Below are 20,233 nucleotides of genomic sequence, written 5' to 3'. Positions count from 1 at the left end.
CTAAACGCAAAATCTTTAACATAATGTAACTTTTCAACCGTTAACACGATCAACATAATTCCAGTAGATTCTGAAGGAGAAAAGCGCCGCTTTTCTCCTTCAGAATCTACTGGAATTATGTTGATCATGCTAACAATTAAAAAATTATAGTAAATCAAAGGTTGTAGATCCACTGATGAGCAAATGATGATGGAGGAGACATATTAAGACAATTAAAATTGCAATTCTGAGTATTTATTAGCTCCAATATTGTCTCTTACTGGTAATATCAGAATGGGGTTGAAAGCTAGCGGCAGAGAGTGTAAACAAAGGGATGATGGGAAATCAGAGCAGGCTTACTATGCATTAATAGTCCAATATCCAAGGCAAATTTTGGGGATTTTTTCATATAATACAGAAAACAAACAAATAGCATGGAATACAAAAGCAAAAGCAGATATTTGGAGTTAAAATACGACCCTTAGAACAAAAAAGAACCTGATGTTAAAATTATTTGGTCAGCTTGTATTATTTCACAATTATGACTTAGTTTTCAGACAATCCCACATTTTTTGCCATTTTTTGAAAACATCCAATTTTCCACTTAAAGAATATCTTGATTTTTCTGAGGTAATTATCGCAGAAATCAAAGTTCCAAGACAAATTTTTAATGAACTACTGCAGAAACTATGTCCTTGAAAATGTTTTTTATTTCTTTTTTTACATTTTGGGTTAAAATCCTAAATTAAAGACCAATTGTAACGCTTTTAAAATAAATCATGTTCTTAGAATTTTTCAGAATCTATAACAAAAATGGTAAATAAAGCAGTTTTATTATTTATTCGATAAAAATTTAGCCACGTAGAGGCACGAAAGGGAGGTTAAGTGTCCATATTTCCATATTCCTTTGCAAGTGTTTTACTTAGAGGAGTTTTCTGCCTGATTTCAGTCAAACTGAAGTGTGCACTGAGTTTGACCCCATTGTGTACGCTGTGAAATAATGACTGCCTTTAACATCCTCACCACCTCCTGCACACAGAGGACATCTCTCTGCGCGGCTCTGCCAGCGACCTGTCCACTCCTGTGTGTGGCGTTTCAAGGCCGGTCTTGGCCCCGGCGCGCTAAAGTGTGTGAGCTCAGTTGACAGGGAGAGGGGAGTCTACGCCGCCACCCCCCACCCCCAAACACTCACCACCACCAGCCCCCCATTCCCAGCCTGCCCAAGGGAAAAAGGCTCGCATGGCAGATCTGTCACCCAGGAGGTCGCTCAGTGTTAACGCTCCCGACACGGATTAAACACTAGTGGCCAATGCCGCAGTGTGGGGTCAGTGTAGCCACCACTGACAGGCACCACGGGGCCTCTGCTGCCTGCCCCGCTCCAGCCCCCTGCACCAACTCCACTCATGTGTCAGACAGACGGGGAGACAACAGCCAGAGCTGGCCCTGCGAGCAAATGCTAATGCTCTGCCTCGTAAAACTGCTCTTCCTTAGTGCTTCAATAAAGAGCTATCACTGTTACACCGACTGAGCAGAAGGGCTTAGAAGCTGTGGCATTTGCTTATCATTTAGCTTCCGCGAGTCGTCTTCACGGCTTTGAAAAGCAAACATTTGAAAATAGCGTCTAATATTTATTCTAAAATCATCCCGGGAAGCAAAAACCTTCTTCGGATTCATTATGAAAATTGATATTTCTGTCAAAAAAGTTTGAATTTTTAGAAATAGAAAACACTCTAATTTAGTTATTCCTAAAAAAAAAAAATGTTTTAGTCGTAAAGCAGAAAGCAAAGCCGCTGAAGAGGCTCTCTTTTCCTCGTCTTCCTCTGTGTGTGTGTCTCTTCACAGTTGATAAGACCTGAGCTGAGCGTATGTGAAATATTTATTCAGCTTTAGCTTAGAGCACTGTGGCTGCCCACACACATCCTACCTGCCCTGGAGAGAAATCTTATCTGCGCTTCCTCTGCCTCTGACACCCCCTGAAAGCCTGTCCCCACACTGGCCTGAGCTCAACACATATTACATGTCTCATTGCTCTGCATTTACAACTATTTTAGAGCCTGCTGCTCCTGTCCCCAGCATCAATCCTTACATCCAGACTCCGTTTCATCTTGAGCAAAAACAGACATGGAGCTCCTACTTGTACCTTTAAGTCCTTAAGCTCTCTAAACCCTCATAAAAATCTACTTTCTATTAATTTTTTTGTCATTTAAGCACAAGAATTGCATTTATTTTGATTTGTGTTTTGCTTCATCTCAATATTTATGTCTTCTCCTCCTCTTGCTTGTCTTCCGAGCACACACATGCAGACACAAAGCCTGCAGCCTATAGCCAGTCTGAAACTCTTTCAGTGCATGCTCGTGTCATCTGGCATCCTTCCATAACCCCCATGACTGACCCTCATAATGCTGGCTGGCACTCTCCTCGCTTTGTTTAACTTTCCAAGTGGAGTGCAACTGAAGATAGAGCCAAGATTAAATCTTGCGTATTTTCGGATGGTACATACTTTTAAAAATGAGGGTATTTTTGACCAAAAAAAAAACATTGGAATAAAATATTTTGGAACACAACGAGTGATGTCTGGCTCTGTGTGCTGTGACATTACGTTAATTTGGCTCATCAACTGTGGTGTTTGTGTGATCTGATGCTTGTATTTTGTGTAAAAAGGAGGCAACCTATGACTAACAATTTACCAGTCACTTATTTAGGTTTGAAAACTGGGCCACCTCTTGTTAATCAATTTATAGCTTTTATAGAAGGTGTCTGTGTCCCTCCAGTCTCGTGACATCCTTTCTCAGCCTCCTGGGAGAACGTGGGTGGCAGGAGTTACCATGCTTGCTCAGCTTTAAGTTATTTTATTCACACTTTTAATCACTGAGTGCTTTATTATTAGTCGCTGGATTCTGCTGGCCAGGGGATCTGCATGAGAGGGAGCAAGATGCATTTAGTGGAATCATATTAATGGTGCCATAAAACAAATCTGTCAGGCTGTTCTTAACCCTCCTGGCAGAATCGCTCTGCCCAGGGTCGCCCTCTTCTCCAAACGCTTACAGGTGGCTGTGGAGAGTACATCTCCATCATCTACTCCACCGTGCGCTAATAGTTATATTAATTCATTCCCTTTTTCCTCCCCAGGCACCCTGTGCATAATCATACAGACATTTTTCAGCTAAATGGTGTTTGTCAAGGGAGGTTTTCTATAAAGAGTCACTTCTCGCAAACATAAGAACTGCAAATAGCTTGTTATCCAGTCCTGTAGCCTGAGTACTCATATTTATTTATATATTCAATCTGTTTGGTTCATTAAATGACAGGGCAACACTTTTTTAAGTGTGTTAGACTACAGTCATATATCCCAAAATGCAATGGGGGGCAACCTAAATGCTAGTTTTTAAGCAAATTCGCCAGGTGGTCAGGATGTGACCTTTGTAATTGGGAGAAGTTTTAAGATTTTAAGAAAAAATAAAAATTTTAGGGCAACCGGATGATTTTTTTACATCTGTCAGTTACAGGCGGGTGGGAGGAAGACAATGGCGTTATAATTGACTGATAAGAGGCTCTCCAAGGTCCCCAAATTGGATGTTGATCGCCACCCTCCCAGCCACTTTTTATAAATCCAAGGCCAGGGGTGTCACAATCGAGCAGGAGGCCAAAACCTCAGGCCAAACAGGATAAAGGTTTATTGAACGCACTAAAACGACATTTTAAAAAAATTAGAAATGTAACTTTTTAATATACATATCAAAAAGAGCAGGCAGGAGCATTATTTCAGAATAAATCAACTTAAACCTGAAATAACTTTTACTATTTTACTCTCCATAAAAATATGTTTTGTCAAAATTATACAAGTTAGAAATGAGCGTAAAATAACAACAAAATTGAGTTATCTGGAGGGCTGGTTATAATTACCTGAAGGGCCGGATCTGGCCCCCGGGCCTTGACTTTGAGACATGTGTCCTAGGGCCACCAGGCGGATGGCCGCACTTGACATGGATGGCCGCCATCTGTAGACATTCTCCAATCAGAGCTGTTGCCGGTGATCAAGCTGCCACAGCCCTGTGGTGGCCTGGCTGTTGTCTGATACAGTACCCTAACCCAATACTAGTCTGCGCCCTTGGAGGGTTGGGCCACCTCCACGACACTCTTTGACATTTTGGGTGTCCCCAACTCGTAATTTTTTTGACATGCTGACATACTGGCTGTTCCCATTACATCATGGATCCCCAACCCTCAGGACGCAGTATCGAACGAGGAACTGGGTTAGGGTTAGGGTACTGTAACAGTATCCTAGCCCAGTATTGGTCCGCACCCTGAAGTTTGGGGACCCCTGGTTAGCGTATGCATTTTTTTTCCCGTCTGTGGCCTGGTACCAAGAGACTAGTGCCGGTTTGGCTCCGAGGTAGGAGACCCCTAATTTAATGGGAGCAGCCAGCACATCAAAAAATGACAAATTTGGGACCCAAAACATCAAAAAATGACGAGGAGGGGCCCCGAACCACATGTCCATGAATGTCGAGTTGGGAGTGAGAGTGCTTTGATTTGTGACCATAGCATTAATGAAGAATTACTTAAAGAATTAGATTAAAAAATGACTCTTGACTAAAATATTGACAAAAAATGACTACATTTTAATTGCTGACGTATCTGAAAGATTCCTCTTTAGAACTACCCTCTAAAGTCTAAAGTGTCCTTTATTACGTATGAACCAGTTCAGAGGAACGAGATTACAACATCTCTTTCAAATATGAAACCTGTGTGGATGCAGTAGAAACCAACAGTGAACCAAAGAGAAGGAAATGAGGTTTGCAAAGATTTTTCTGTATCTTTTTTTGTTAAAAAGGCGTGCAAAATCCAAACATATGGGTTGACATACCATGAGGGAGGAACTAAAACGATATTTCTGACAGTTTTGGTTTATACCCTCATTTAAGCGCTCAGTTTAGACACAAGGCATTGTATTTCTGTAGGCTTTTATCTTGTCCACCGAGCCAGAACGCGGAGAGCAGAAATTTGCATTAGTGGGCGATTATGAATACCTGTGACAGATTCTCTCTGCTGGCTCCCTGGGCGGAAATGAATTGGCTCCCTCTGTTGACTTCCACAGGAAGACAGAGACCAAGCAATTAGACTTTAGTGGTTAATGTAGAAGCTTTGCAGCGAGGGCAAGGAGGTTCAACATTCCTGCTGGGCTCATGTCAGTTTCCAGGCACATTTTTCCCCGTTTCTTTTCCTTTTTTTACTGAAAATACCGAGCGTATGACAAGCTACCTGTCCAGCAGCCAAAAGAATTCCTCTGGGGTGAGGGGAGAGTCGTGCTAGAGTTCCCTCATGGGAACTGAGGTGACAACTTGTGACGTAAGTTATTCATAACAGAGAGGAAATGTACTGCAGCGAGCTCTGCGCATCATGCATATTCATTGTTTACCTTTTCTCTGTTTCACCAGCTCGGGTTTGTTGCTGCAGCCAGTATTTCAAATGAACCTCCTGTTAACAGCAACATATTGTTTGCTTTCATTGCGTTGGTGATCCCACTGTGTTCCTGCATTACACTTTGGCTCGGCCACCCTTTCTCAGGGTTGTAAGCTAATAAGCAGAGCAGCGGTGAAGCTAAGGGCACTGTGCCACGGTGTTGTCTGCATTACTCACGGTACACATTCTCCTGGTGGCTGTTTGAACCCAGGCCTGGCGTGGCAGTAGGTAGACTGCCCCCAGAGCGACACGCATGGACTCGGTGTTGTTGCTATGACAGGAGCAGTATGCTGTTTACAGGTCTGCTATTCAGGCCTGAAGGCCTTCGAGCTTCACATCCTGTCTGGAGCTTAAGTCGAACATATTGTCCGTACGCTGAACACCCTCAAGCTCTTTCGGCTCAGATTGGCTACTATAGACTTTGAAAACTTGCCTTTCAAACATTGATTAGAGAAAATTTCAAACCTGACAAGAGAATGTCTTTTACACTACATAAAAGTGGACCATATGCTGAACGTGTGGTCCCACTAAAATAGATTTTAAGCTTCGGGTGACATCTTCATCTCATCCTTGTCACACCACGGATGTGATCTTCTTGCTCGCACGTTCCTTATAATTTCAGTTGCAGACAGACTCATTAGGCTGTCACTAAACGGGTTTAAATGCAGCAGTCCAATTAGTGATGTGCTGTGAAATGCTGTGGGTGTTGTGCAACGTGCTTAGCACCACGCCTCTACAGAATTATGAAGGATTATTCATTCGGCGCGATCCATCTTATTTCTACGAGGGGTCTTGACTTTTCTCGCTATCATCGCCACAGAGGGGGTAAATGTTGCAAATGCTCCTCCAGCTGCCTCATGCGCCGTGCAGAATATTGCCGCCTCTAAATCTGAGACGGCTTGATGTGCAAGTTAAAAGACAGCCCTCCGTGTCTGTCATACTTTCCGTTCTCCAGGAAAGGCACTCCGCCAGAGTGATACTACTTAAAGTGGGATTTCACGATATTAAAAGTTCAATGTCTTTTACTTTTAAACCACCAGGAGTAGAAGCTGTTGCCACTAACTGTAAGTCTTTACAAGCTTTAAAAGCTTTAAAGTGCCTCGGAGCTTCTCGTAAAATTTAGGATGTGGTTAAATCCATTACGCAGTTTATTTAGAAACAGGTTTGTAGAGCTGGGGTGAAGAGGCTGCGGCTAAGATGTGCTGTGCGTGAAACTGTCATGTCCTGTCTCGTCAGATCTTCCTGGTGACAGTGTGGCACTGGGATCTCTTCATGCTGCCACTCTTCCTGCTTCTGCTCATCGGCTGGAACTACTATCAGCTGTCGACAGGAAAGGCCAGCTCCAACCAGGACCTGGTGAGTAATGAGCATTTGTCAGGTCTATATAGACCTGCAAATGTATACATACAAGACATATAAATAAAATAGTTGTGTCAGCAAATGCACTCGGACCAGATTAAGAGGGACCTGGCTGCGGGCAAGATGGCGCTCAGGCACAATGAACTCATCAGTAGCTGGAAGCAGAAATGTCGCAACTGTAGCCGAAAGCTGAATTTGCTTATCTATACTTGAAGATTTGTAACCTTAACCATGACCCTAACAGTAATTGTAACCCTGACCCCAACACTAGCCGTAACCCTTAACCTAACCGTAACTGTAGCCCTAACTTTATCCATAACCCTAAATGTAACCCGGTTCCGGTGTTTTTCTAGAGAAAAACGTGACCTTCGTTTGAGGAATTCTGACTGATGATCCTCTAGCTCCATCTTGGAGCCACATTTTAACTTAAAAATAAATAGATACATAAAAGTTAAAACTTAAAGTGCAATATTCAGCAGCTCAGAGGCATGAAAGTGCAATAATGTTGTTATTATATCATTTACTTTTTCCTATGTGCAATACAGGTGTATATTTCAATGGGTTCTCCTTAAATGTTCTTCTTTATTCTACACATATATATTTTTTTGTTTATTTTATTGTCTAGAGAGAACCAACATTTTTTGTTGTGTCACAAGCTCCTTGTGTAACAAGACAATAAAAGGATTCTGATTCTGATGTTGTCGGAGGCCAGGTCTTCTTGACCAGATTTAATCCTTTTTATCTTGGAATCATCTTTTGAGTGTTCCCAGTAGTCTTTTAATTATGATTCATTAGGAATTTACTTCTGAGTTGTAGGCGGGACTGTTTGTGTGGAGTAAGCCCGTTCCCACTTCCCATCACCCATCTGTTTACACTCTTTTCCACTAGCTTAGAGCTGCTCACTACCCCAACCTAGTGTTAGTGGTGGAACAAATGCGGTTAGTAATGTTAGAACCATCCAGTTTTGAGTCAGATGACAGCTCAGACGAGAAAAACAAAGACATTAATGGATTTAAATGAGGCTAGTTGGAGCTTGTGGTTGCAAGCTTTTTCAAACGGCAATTTTTGTGTCTGCTCCTGATTCACAACAAGAAATTTTAATATTTATTTTCTTTTTGCATGTCCTCCAAATGTCACAAGAACTTGTCGAAAGCACAATTTTCATTTGCATGTTTCTTTAAATGTTTTTTTTTTCAAAGAGTTATTAGTAAAAAAATATATATGTGATATTTAAGCTAAGGAACCTTGTTTTCAATCAGTTATTAGATTTTCAGTTCGTTCAAACATACTAAAGAAATAGTACTACAGTAATTTTTCTCCATTTATTCACATTATTGATAAAAGTGATGAAATACACCTGATGATACGGTAATTTGTGGGCTTATTCTGACCTGGACTACATCTAATTAGAGTTGGTCCAACATTGTTTCTAGAGATGAAATAAATCATCAAAAACAGCTTAAATCAAATGCCGGAGGTGTCTGCAGCTTGTGTCGTGTTGGTAGTTGAATCATCACATTTGTAAACGCGCCGTTGTAGATCTCTCTACAACATCACACCATCTTCTCCCTCCACTGTTGTGTAAATTATACTTGCCCTCCACATGCCCGTGAAGGTTAATGCTGTTCACACTTTTGACTGGCCCCCAATTTCACTGCGTTGTAAGCCTTCGCACTGGCCAGCCACAGGCCAGGCCTGCACACGCCACCCCCAAAGCAAAATCCCTGCTCCAGTCAGAGTGTTTATAGTTGCGAGCTAAGATGCTGTCTCTGGGCAATGTTAAAGTCAGGGCTCATCCTCATATCCAGCGTGCCTGCCCCCCACCCCGTGACACCGCGGCCCGCAATGACACAACTCTGCACCCAGGCAATGTCACAGCATGCGCCACGCTGAGGTCTGGATGACTTGATATAAAGTGATCTACGCAACAACATCCAAATTAAATGTACTTTTTTTTTTCCTTCCTCTTTCTGTTTTTCTTTGAGCTTGTGTTGTGGAGAAAAGAGATTGCTTTGGTGTGATAGTGCTCTTGCGAGGAAGGCCCTTTCTCACCTCTCTTTTTGTGTGAGGTCACCCCTGTGATGCGGTCTCTATGGAAACAAGCCTCTCCCAATAGGGGTGAATGTGCTCAAAGAAAATTTCATTACTAGGTATTTGTTAAAAATGCTCCAGTGCCCACATGTCCCATTCATTGGGAATCACCCTGTACCCTTTATTTTCTTGTAGGTGAACATGACCATGGGTGACGATGAAGAGGAAGACGAGAAGGTATTTTATTTAGTCTCTTTCTTACATACAAATAGAAAAACCATTAGTACTTTTCAGTTTTCACACAATATTTCTACAAGCTTTGGACATGGAATAAATGTCTTGGGATATTTGTTTTTTAATTAAAAGTTTCAATCATGATAAAGGCTTTTATTTTAGAAAATATTGTTTTAAATCTATATTCCATGCATAGTGCATTTGCACTAATATTACGGCTGGGAATCACTGGGTACCTCACAATATAATGCAATACACGATACATGGCTCACGATATCGATGATATCGGGTTATTGCGATCATTGGTAAAAATCATCTTTAATTACTTACATTATCTACAAGAACACATATTTTTTGGTGTAAAATAAATCTCTATTTATTTTTAGCTAGAACACAATCATAGTAAACAACCTCTGCCTAGTTTTGTGCAACAAATACTAGACACTTTCCTGCAAATCACTAAGACTTTGACAAGAAATGACACCAATTGAGTTGGAATTATCTGTAAAATTCTGTGTTAACAATAGTAAACATAAACAGCAGTGCCACTATTTAGTGTAAAATTGTTGTAAACAACAGAAAAAAACTCAAATAATTCAAGTAGCTGCCAGACAAATTGGTCTTGGTATTGGTCCAGCCAGTTTTGCAATGCACCCCTATTCTACCTCTTAAAACGAAAATAAAAGATTGATAATTGATGAGAACCCATTGAGAATTAATAACAGGACTAAATATTGCAATATCGACATTTAGGCACACCCCTAATATTAACCCTGATATTGAGTTGAATCAATTGTGTAAATTGGTCAATTTTGACCCGAACACATAATAAAGATTAAAGTCTGACTGTAGTTTAGCATAAGAGGTGAACCAATTGAGTGTTCAATTCCAGTGCACTAGATGACAAAGTATCCCCATAGTTAGACATCAGTTGTGATCATATTTTTTTCAAATTTGAACTAACATTTAACGTTTTTTGCGTCCCAGGGACAGTTTTGTTGCTAATGTTTAAGAAAGTCACAATGACTGACTAAGAATAGAAATGTTTTTGTGCTTTGTAAATGAGGGTGACATCTATGGAACCTTTGTAGTACGTTGCTCTTTGTTCTGCTCCTCTGGGTGTTCGGCGCCTCTGTACGTTTCACAGTCAAACTATATTTAAACCACGCTGCGATTTCGATTGTGTACCATAGTTGTGGATGAAAGAAAAAGCTTTTTCATAGTTTGTCCCTCCTAACTACTTCAACACCCAAACATACTTACAGTATGTACCACCTATCCTAAATTTGCTGATGATATTTTGTTAATTATGACAACTCTCCTGTGTTTTTGGTTAAACAAGCATCCGGAAAATTAGACTCCCCAAAGCACACAACGTTCAATTAAACAGTGAATGTGTTTTTTTTTCCACACACAAGAAAAAGTTACCCAGGCTGTGTATTATCGCTTTAGTGTGGAACTAACCCAAAGCCTTGCAGCGATGACCCTTGTGCAGCGTGTCTAGGCCCAGGATTCATATCCATAATGCGCTCGATATATGCAGCTGTGATGACCAGAGGCTACTGTAGAGCCGGAGTATTTTAAAAAACACAGGCCCGTCCACTAAATCCCGTCTGAAAGGGTGGGCTAATTCATACACCAAACTTACATGACACGTCTGTGCCGTGGAAAGCCATACTTTTAATGATATGATGAAGGAAATCGGTGCTTAGAGGATCAGTGCTTCAGCACGATTGAAGGGTTAAACTTACCTTCGTATTTCAATATCTAGCAGAGGAGCTTTTTATTCTTGTATTTAAAAATTTTTTTTAAAAAAAGACGGTTTCCTTGCCTTTTTTTCTGTGTTTGCAGACTCTGCCTTCCCCTCTGTTTGAAAGGTTTTCCATGATCCTTCTTAGCCCTTTCGCACTTGCAGGAAATGAAATATCTCCTTTCATTTACTAATTAAGCACTCACCCGTGTTTGTTTTAAGCTGTCAGCTTTAATTTAAAGTGGCTTATTTGAAAGTCCTGTTATGGTCTTGCTGTCACTTGAATGTGATATCATGCAGTCAGATCAAACAGTGTCACTTTACACACCCTATCAAAGTCTTTCTTTAAAAATATTTGGGGTTAAAGAGTGATCAGTGTTGGATTTGATGACTTCAAAGCCTCCGCTCGCCTCTCCTCCCAAATTTCGAATGAAGGCTTTTCCCTCTGAGAAGGTTATGATTACCACTCAAATATATTCTTACCCCCCCCCACTTTTTTTTTCTTTCCCCCCTGAGGAAGAAAATATGTAAACCTCAGGCAGAGCGAAAGAATGTATGATGCTGAGGAGAGACGAAAGGAAAGGCAGAGTTACAGCAGGATAACACGGAACAGATTCTCAGCCTGTGAACAAATCTGTCCTCGGGGAAGGAGGCAGCTAGCAAATTATGTGTGGGCAAAGTGACTTCCCCTTGGCCTTGGGTATCAATGCAGCGGATAGACAATATTTAATCATAACATAAAGAAGCGGACATGCAAGTCCAAAGATCTCCAACAGAAACAAACAGGGAAGATGAAACAACTCTTTTATTGCCTCCCGGCTGGTAGCGCTGCTCCGGTGTTCACGAATTAGCTCATGGGAGTCAGGGGGGAGGGCGAGGAACTAGCTAGTGGGGGTAGCTGGCCCTTCTCTCAAACAACCTCTTAAGTTCACCGATAAACGCCAGCTTTACCAGTCATCCTCGTGTCCTAATTTGCACGGAAAATGTAAGCCTCGCCACTCAAATTGCCAGTTAGTTTGTTTAGTTCCGCATCAAATCAACTACTTGGAACGCAGGTGTTTTTCATTTAGACAAACTTTGTATTTTTGCCTAAAAAGTCGGAAAATAAATATTCAGTCTGAGAATTCAAATTTGGCACAGTTCTGTCTAATTAAAACGATGCTAAATGAGCTTTTATTTCCAAGCCCGTGATAGCAGCACACATGGGCTGTGAGAGTATGTTTACCTTTCTGCAGGACATCAAATTGGTTCCCCATTACCGCACCTTAAAAGGAAGCTTTTACAATTTTCTCTAAAATGAGAATATGATTTCACTCAGGTTTTCCAATCAGTGGGAAATTTGGGAGCCATTTAATGCATCCCTAGTTTACCAGTCCTTTCCCATTTAGGCGGGAGATCTTTTATTTATCTTTTGCTTTGCTCTCCGCTCGTGTAGACGCTGAAAAGCGAAGGGGGGAACAAAGAACAGCCTCCCGTGATAAATGTAGGGAGGACTCTGGGTTTTGGTTTCGGAGGCGAAAGGATTTCAGGAATCTTAAAGCAGATGAATGATGATAATCATGAGACCCCTTCCTTTTGATGCATACTTCAGAGTACATCTATTTGTCTGTTTTTCCTTTTAGAAATGAAAGCCAGTTTTTTTTTTTTTTTTTTTTTCTGTCAGAGCTGCAGGTTTACCTTGCATGTCGATTACAGTCAAATAAACCTCCCTCATTTTGGATTAAACTGGAAAAGCAGTGTGTAGATATCAATAGCCGGTGAGTGTAATTAGCACCCTGCATCACGTTTGATGCAGTAGAGTTAAGTGGTGATGCATAAACACAGATAGCTCTCTTGATGAGATCGAGATGTTCATCTTTAAAAAGAAAAAAAAAAGCATGTTTGTGATAGTTTTCCCTTTTTTGGAGTGTCTGTCCAGATCAGAGCTCAGTGGGGGAGGCCCGGCTATTGTGGGAATTGCTCTCTTCCTGCACCTTGGGTGAGGCGGAGTGGGCCCAGCAGTGGGGAGTCTGTGCTGGCAGACAGTGTGCTCCCAGGGGCCGCCTCGTGAGGCTCTGATGAAGGCGTCCTGTCTGGGCCCCGTCACACAGGCTGCGGCTTCAGCTGACTTGTAACACAAACATATAGACATCCTCAAGCCTTCTGTTAGGGTCCATTAGAGTGCCCTCCCCCCCAACGCTCTCCCTTCCACTCTCCCACTCTCTCCTCTCTGTCATCATTCCTGTCATTATTTCCGCCTTTTGATGTGAAGCTTCCCAGCTCTTTTTAGCTTGTATTACTCCAGTCATCTCTCACTCCCCTTGCTCTGGAAGGCATCAAAGTTGTCATTATTTCCAAGCCCGATGTGATCGCATTTATTTCTTCTCGAGACAAACACTCCTACCCTCCAAGACATTGACTCATTGCTTTGGAAAATTCATTATTTTCTCTCTGCTTTAAAAGCAAATGATACTTCACATGCAGTGCCTGTGAGAAGAATAGTGCTTCAGAAAGAAAAAAAAGGCAAACAAGTACATGTACAGCGGGAAGTGTTTTTCCAGGAGTAGAAAAAATGGGTTAGAGAGACAAACCTGACGTATTTGTTAAAGAAAAAACATGTTCAAACTCGTCCTGTGCAGGCGGCTTAAATGGAAGTTTTAAGGCCCCTGCATGACTCGCCTGGTTTAGTCTCCCTGATTGCAGAAGGCCATTTTGTGTACTTTTCATCTACCGGAGAGTCTTGATTGTGCTGCACTTGTGCAACAGCTCCATTGTGTGTGTCTGACAAAAGATGAAATCTCTCAGGCATCCACGTAACAGCTTCAGAGCGCCGAGTCTGTCTCATCTTCAAAAGCATAGTCTGAAGATGTACAGTGTTTGCTCATTATGGGCCATTCAATAGATAAATCACATGTAATAGCACCACAGAGATAAACTGGTCTTTGTCTGCTCTGCCCAACAATTGACATGAAGTGAACCTCATCAGTGTCTGTACATATTTTTGTCTTTTTTTTTTTGTAGGAACCTGGAAAGAAGGGCTTGATGGACAAAATTCATATGGTCCAGGAAGTGGTGCTGGTTGTCCAGACCGGTTTGGAGGAAATTGCAAACATGGGAGAACGAATCAAGAAGTACCAACTATTTTTAAAAATTAAATACATAGTACTTTATATGGATTAGATCAGGGGTTCTCAAAGTTTTTGTAGCGGAGGGCCAAATTAAGAAATCAACATTAGACTGGGGAACAATTTCGGTGAAAAAAACTGGATACATTGAAAAATGTTTCTAACAGTGTAATTTGTACAGTTAACATTTGAAACGTTGTTTTAACTGAGAAATATCAATTTTGGTCAACAACAGACCTGTGTGTGGTCTATGTGAGCTACTGTCTGCATACATTCTTCTACAAACTCCCCGTCACTGACAGGCTTCTGAACCGGTGTTGTGACAAGGTATGTTCCCCTGCCAGAATTTATTTCCCCACTCTTTGGTATCGTGGATTTTTTCGTAGCATGCATATTAGCATTAAAAGAAGCTTTTTGTGTTAAAAAATGACCTTTGTTTGGCTAATTTAGGACAGGGGTCCCTAAACTACGCTGGGACGCTAAAAAGGAAGGTAAAGGTGGCTGATTCTAAGGGCCCAGACTGACGAGGGGCCCACAAAGGCCACATATGCAAATTTGCTGCCCATTGAAAAATGATTTTCATGGGGCCCAAAATCCCTAGTGGCGCCCCTGACTAACTACAGCCCGTGAGCCGGATCTGGCCCTCCTCCATATTTGGCCCAGCCCCACAAAACGCCATCAGAGATCTTTTTTTTTTCTCAATTTGGCCAATCGAGACATCGTAACTTTTTATTCCACCTTTCTGCAGTGTGAACTATGCCAGGAGAGGATACACTATTTACTGGTTTAATTTTTCAATGTTTTCGTATGACTTTTTCTGTGAAGGTTACAGAAATTAATTATTTAAATGTAGCTATGTGTGGCTTTCTGGAAAGACATAGATGTTTGCATTTGGGCTGAGATTGTTACACTTTTTCTGTTAGCTGACGAACCGACTCTTGTGACCCTCACAAGAAAAAGTTTGGGAACCCCTAATTAAGGACAAGAAACACAATTTCTGAAAGTGACTTTACTATGAAAGCATTTAATAATGAAAAATTAATAAATTGTTAATATAATTTTTTTGGTGGAACAGATTCTGGCAGGCTGGATCAGCTATGACCCGATAGTTTGATTCTTGAGGGCCACAAAAGCTCCTTCCGCGGGTCACACTTTGAGAACCCCTGCGTTTGATGTATTCTGTGACAAGCTTCTTCCTGAACTAATCGAGGTTTTGTTTTTCAGCATATTCAACTGGTCCGTCCCATTCCTGTCTTCTTTGGCTTGCCTGGTCCTGTTTGTGGCAACGGTGCTTTTATACTACGTCCCTCTGCGATACATCGTGCTGATATGGGGTACGTTGAATGAACTAATAAGCACATAATGGCAATTAGACAATTATTCAGTCGAATGTAGCGCAGCAGTTTTTCATATGTGCAAATGCATAAAGATTAGAAAAGTGCAGAGCCGCCTCCTTCTGCCCAGGATGAGCTGATGCAGCAACCGAGGCATGACCGAGGGTTAGTGTGGAGACAAAAGCAGAGGTAGAATAGCGGGATTTATATAATACATGATGTCCTTGGGCAGTCTGTAGGCCCCTGGTCTAGCCTCTCATTATCTGCTCTAGTCATACAGAACAGACTGTCGTCTCAGTGGTCAGGGAGCTGTAGTGCCCTTAGCAGGCTTTCCTCCTCCAGCTGTAAGCCCACAACCACAGCACTTCCACGCTGCCTTCAACACAATCAATACCAAAAAAACCACCATATCAAACAAAAAAACTCACAGTGGAGACACTCTTCTGCCTCCCCAGTTAACCCCCATCTCTGTGGTTGCAAGGCAAGTCTTTCAAGTTCTGTGCACATGTTTGAGTCCTTAGGTTCTTTGTCTGCATGTTGGGGTGCAAACATAAGCACATGATCCATGTGCAAAAACTTTCAAATTTAGAAAAAAAAAAACATAATTTTCATTGTTGTATTACGGCCTGAATTCATTTAGGCTGAAAGGGAACACTTGACAAGCATGCATAGATAAATTGATTCACTTGTGTTTTTTATTTTTCTAGTGTAACTTTACAAAAATATTCAAGTTCATTTTTTCTCTTTTCCTGCGGTCTTGTTTTTGCAGGCATTAACAAGTTTACCAAGAAGCTGCGCAAGCCCTATTCCATTGACAGTAATGAAATGCTAGATTTCCTCGTGAGGGTGCCGTCTGATGTTCAAAAGGTAAGGGTCCAATTTTACATACAGATAGGGTTGGAAATCCCTGAAGATGTCTGCATTATTTGCTGTACCAGTATTCCCAGGTGTTGAGGAAATATATCCTCTGGCTTTGTTAGATTATTAATGGACTCTCCTTTAAAGCAGCTCTGGCCCAATTATTCCTCAGTGTAAATCCATCCCATAGTCGCTGGAGCTGCTAAACATCCTCAGATCCATCCTCTGCCACACTGCAGCGGCCTTGTCTTTTATGAACATTTTGATTGAAACTTTGTCACGGAACGGCCGAGCGCTGGCAGGCAGGCGACTCCGGAGCGTGCCGCGGAAACCCCGGATGTGGCCTCAGTCACTTCGGGGTGGTAGAGTCAATTAATATATTTGTGGGCCCCAGTCGTCTTGCAAGGTGCCATATGTGATTACATATTAGCCACGGCTGATGTGTCATTTGCATTTACATCTCCGAGCGGAGAAGAGCTGTCAGGTTGGGATAAGTGGCGCCGCTGCTCGCAGTCCTCTGGCTGAGGATTTTTGTGCAGACAGGAAATGAAGTGCCACACAATGTCTTCATCTCACAGGTAACTCACCAGACACATTTCAACAAAAAAAAAAAATCCTGACAGTCTGGATCTGGCAAGGCACTCTCACCTCAGTCTTTTTTTCCACCGTGCCCTTGATGTTCTCCTGCAGCAAGCCATTGCTGACTCCTCTGTGATGTTGGAGGGAGCCTGTGTTGTTTGAGATTTGGCTGACTGAGTTGGCAAAACAAGGTGGCGAATACATTCTGATTCTCAATCCTTTGTATGCCTTCTTCCCACTGGGATGCGATGTTTGAGCTTTGAAAATGACTCACTTTCAAATCCCGTGGAAACAATACTTTTTTAGTCTGGTTTAAAAGAAGAACTACATCTAGAAAATAGCTCCAATCATAGCAAGAAAAAAAACAAAACACCCTTAAGATTCATCCTAAATACGTTTCATTTCATACTGTGAAAAAAATAACCTCACAATCATGTACACAGGAGACCCAAAACAATAGACGGACATATTTTGTTTTGTTGCTTCACCACTTCAATCATCAGATAGGTGTGGACACCAAACACCACAAAGGCTGAAAATTGACTCCTGTCTTTCTTGCAAATGTGACTTGGCAATTAGTGCCTGCGTGCATCAACAAAGTGCGCCTCAAACGGAGACTTCTGACAACGCGGTGTCTGTCTGGAAATAAGAAGCATCTGTCAGTTCTGAGGACAGTTTCATGTTCTGATGCAGAAGGCAGTCACTTTGTTCCCACATTCCATCTCCCATTCTAATAATGGAGACCGGCTAATTAGCATAGAGTTCTTACCTTTATTCCGGAGAATCACTGTATTGAACTCGAGAAGCTAACTTCAAAGCTTGTTTTTTTTTTAATTCGTCCCTTTTTGTCAGCTTGCCCTATGATCAGCTCCCTTTGAATTAGGATTACACTTCTTCGGTCGGAAAGAAAATGATGCAGATTTCCGACTCTAGGATGCACAAGTTGTAAATTTTTTTGAAAATTCCCCTAATTATTAAGTATTATTTTGTTTTGTTTTTTTAGCCCAAAACAAAAGTCAGAAAAAATAATTGGTTTCCTGTCAGCTAATTTTTTAACCCTTTAAAGTCCCTGTGACAATTTTCCCCGTAGTGTTTTAATTATGAACTTTTTAACCAAAATCCCACAACATAAATGTCTTAAAAAGCTATTTTTCATGTTGATTTGAAGTCCAAAATCTCCTCTAAGGGGGCGTGACTTTTGGTGCTGAGTTGAGCAGCTCAACCCCTGATCCCCCCCACTGTCTGATTATGATAGCTCGTTGTTTCGTTAGCGTAAATCTTTACCGCTGCTACATTAAAATGTCAAGCAGTATCGGTAACGTCCAGCCATTTCGTTTTGAGCTAAAAACTCAAAAAACATCATTTTCATCGGAGGGGGACTTTAAATTTTTAACATACTGTAACTTGTCATCCGTCAGCACGATCAAGGTAATTCCAGTAGATTCTGAAGGAGAAAAGCGGCTCATCGAGCCGCTTTTCTCCTTCAGAATCTACTGGAATTACCTTGATTGTGTTTACAATTAAAAAATTACACTAAACCTGAGCAACCCTCTTAAAAGTTTAGCCGACACGACTCACGGATAGTGATTATGCAGCTTCAGCGGCCTCCCCCGGACTGGCAGGTCATCTCAAGAGTTGATGTCTGTTTCTGATATTCTGGTGCAGGATGACGACGCCGACCAGGAGGGAGGGGAGGGAGGGTTGCTGGTACAGAACCCCTTGACTTCTCAAATCCTTCCTCTCTGTGATTAATCCCCTCTGCTCCTGTGTTTAAAAAATGATTCATTACATGCGAGTCTGCCTCGCTTTTCCCCTGCACCAGCTCTCCTCAGGGGAGCCATTATGGTGCGCTCTGCTGAGCTCGAATTACCTGCCTCCGACCAAACTCCTGTTTGTTTTTACAGGTGCAGTACAGTGCGCAGAGAGCGCCCACCAGCCAGAACCAGAAGAAGAAGAGGTAAGCTCCGAGGACTCGGCGGATGAAAGGCTGGGCTCTCTTTACACGTGGTGCAGTCCACCTGACAGCAACGCTCCAGTGCCAGCCCGACCTTTGACTCCGCGTACCCCCCACCCAAACTCTGCCCCCTGCTGCTGAGGGGCAGCCAGCCGCTCTCTGGATTGTGTGTTTGCCACCCCCCCCTGACAGGGGCTGTGAACTGCAGGAACCAGGAGGGCAGCACATGGCGCTGTCAATCACAAACTTGGAAGTAAAGAAAAGAGAACGTTAAGCAGCTCAGCCTTCATCTATGGAAATCATTTGGAAGGGAAGCGGGAGATGTCTGGTTTGGCTTACCTCCACTGTTTTTTTTTTTTTCATGAGTGAGTTAAACTACGTATTTATGTCAAAGGAAACAATCACTGTAATGGAAAGTCTTTATTGTTTCTTAAAGAGAAATTACAAAGAAATATTTAAACTGTCAGAATAAATTGTTTTTTTGATTATTTCTCTCACCAGCAAATGTCAATACAGTTAAAATCTTTTAACTCCAGCTTCCTTTTCATCATTTTATCTGAAATTTTAAATTAAATTGAAATAAAAGTTAAATCTCATATTTATGTTAACTGTTTTTTTTTCTAAACAAAAAAAAATCCTGCATTCTGGTAAAGATGGATTACACCACTTCTTCCCTTGAATACACACATCTGATTACACAACACGGCCCCTGAAACTGAGCTCGCACACTGTCCACCGCTGTGCCGTGGTTACCCGGCTCACATCAAAGCGCCGCGGCTCCAGTGAGCTTCCGAGAGCATCGCTTTGTTTCCCTCCCACAATAACATGGTCCAGATGAGAGAGAGAGAGAGAGAGCTTATCTCACACGGAGTACTCGCCACATCCTCGCCACTTAGTTTCCTCTAAAGCAGTGGTGTCAAACTGAACCGCACACTGGGGCCAAAATCCAAAACACACTTTAGGTCACGAGCCCAACAGGATCAACATTTATTCAACACATTAAAGCAAAATTTTTAAAGCAACTTTTTAACATAACTATGAATAAAAACAGGCAGGAATATTATTCCAGAGTAATATTGGTGGTGGTGCAGCGGTAGGACGGTCGACTCTTGATCGGGTTCGATTCCCACCCATGTGTTGAAGTATCCTTAGGCAGGACGCTGAACCCACATTGCCTCTGGTGGAAGGTTGTCAGTAGTGTTCAGCAGCAGAGTGTGAGAATGGCTCTGTGACTGTTAAGCTCTTTGGGCCTTCAAGGAAGGTAGAAAAGTATTATACAAAAACACGCTATTTACCATTAATCAATTTAAACCTTAAATAACTTTCAATATTATATTCTCCATAAAAATATATTTTGTCAAAATTACATAAGTTAGAAATAAGCGCAAGATAACACCGGGCAGTAAATTACAATAAAATAAAATGATCTGGAGTTCCGAATAGAATTACCTGGTGGGCCAGATCCGGCCCCCGGGCCATGACTTTGACACCTAGGTTGTAAACAGTGCTATAAGGTCTTACGCCCGCTAACGAAGAGTGATCCAATTTATATTATTTATGCTTCGGGTTTGACTCAGTTTTAACTCTT

At 41.8% G+C, this 20,233-nt stretch overlaps 1 protein-coding gene across 3 annotated transcripts in view; it reads left to right on the top strand.

Moving 5' to 3' along the window:
- Positions 1 to 19,241, top strand: part of mctp2a (multiple C2 domains, transmembrane 2a) — a 38,760-nt gene extending 19,519 nt beyond the window's left edge. For all 3 annotated transcript variants that reach the window (XM_024281424.2, XM_024281425.2, XM_024281422.2), the window contains 6 exons: positions 6,679 to 6,798; positions 9,028 to 9,069; positions 13,817 to 13,926; positions 15,145 to 15,254; positions 16,024 to 16,121; positions 18,596 to 19,241. In XM_024281424.2, coding sequence (XP_024137192.1) covers positions 6,679 to 6,798; positions 9,028 to 9,069; positions 13,817 to 13,926; positions 15,145 to 15,254; positions 16,024 to 16,121; positions 18,596 to 18,652 — 537 coding nt within the window. In that variant the 3' untranslated portion in view covers positions 18,653 to 19,241. The remainder of the gene's footprint in view (positions 1 to 6,678; positions 6,799 to 9,027; positions 9,070 to 13,816; positions 13,927 to 15,144; positions 15,255 to 16,023; positions 16,122 to 18,595) is intronic.
- Positions 19,242 to 20,233: the final 992 nt, after the last annotated feature.

This window comes from Oryzias melastigma, linkage group LG6 (assembly GCF_002922805.2).
Source record: "Oryzias melastigma strain HK-1 linkage group LG6, ASM292280v2, whole genome shotgun sequence".
NCBI lineage: Eukaryota > Metazoa > Chordata > Actinopteri > Beloniformes > Adrianichthyidae > Oryzias > Oryzias melastigma.
The sequence above is the reverse complement of the archived record's forward strand: the minus strand, read 5'-3'. Positions and strand labels throughout refer to the sequence as shown.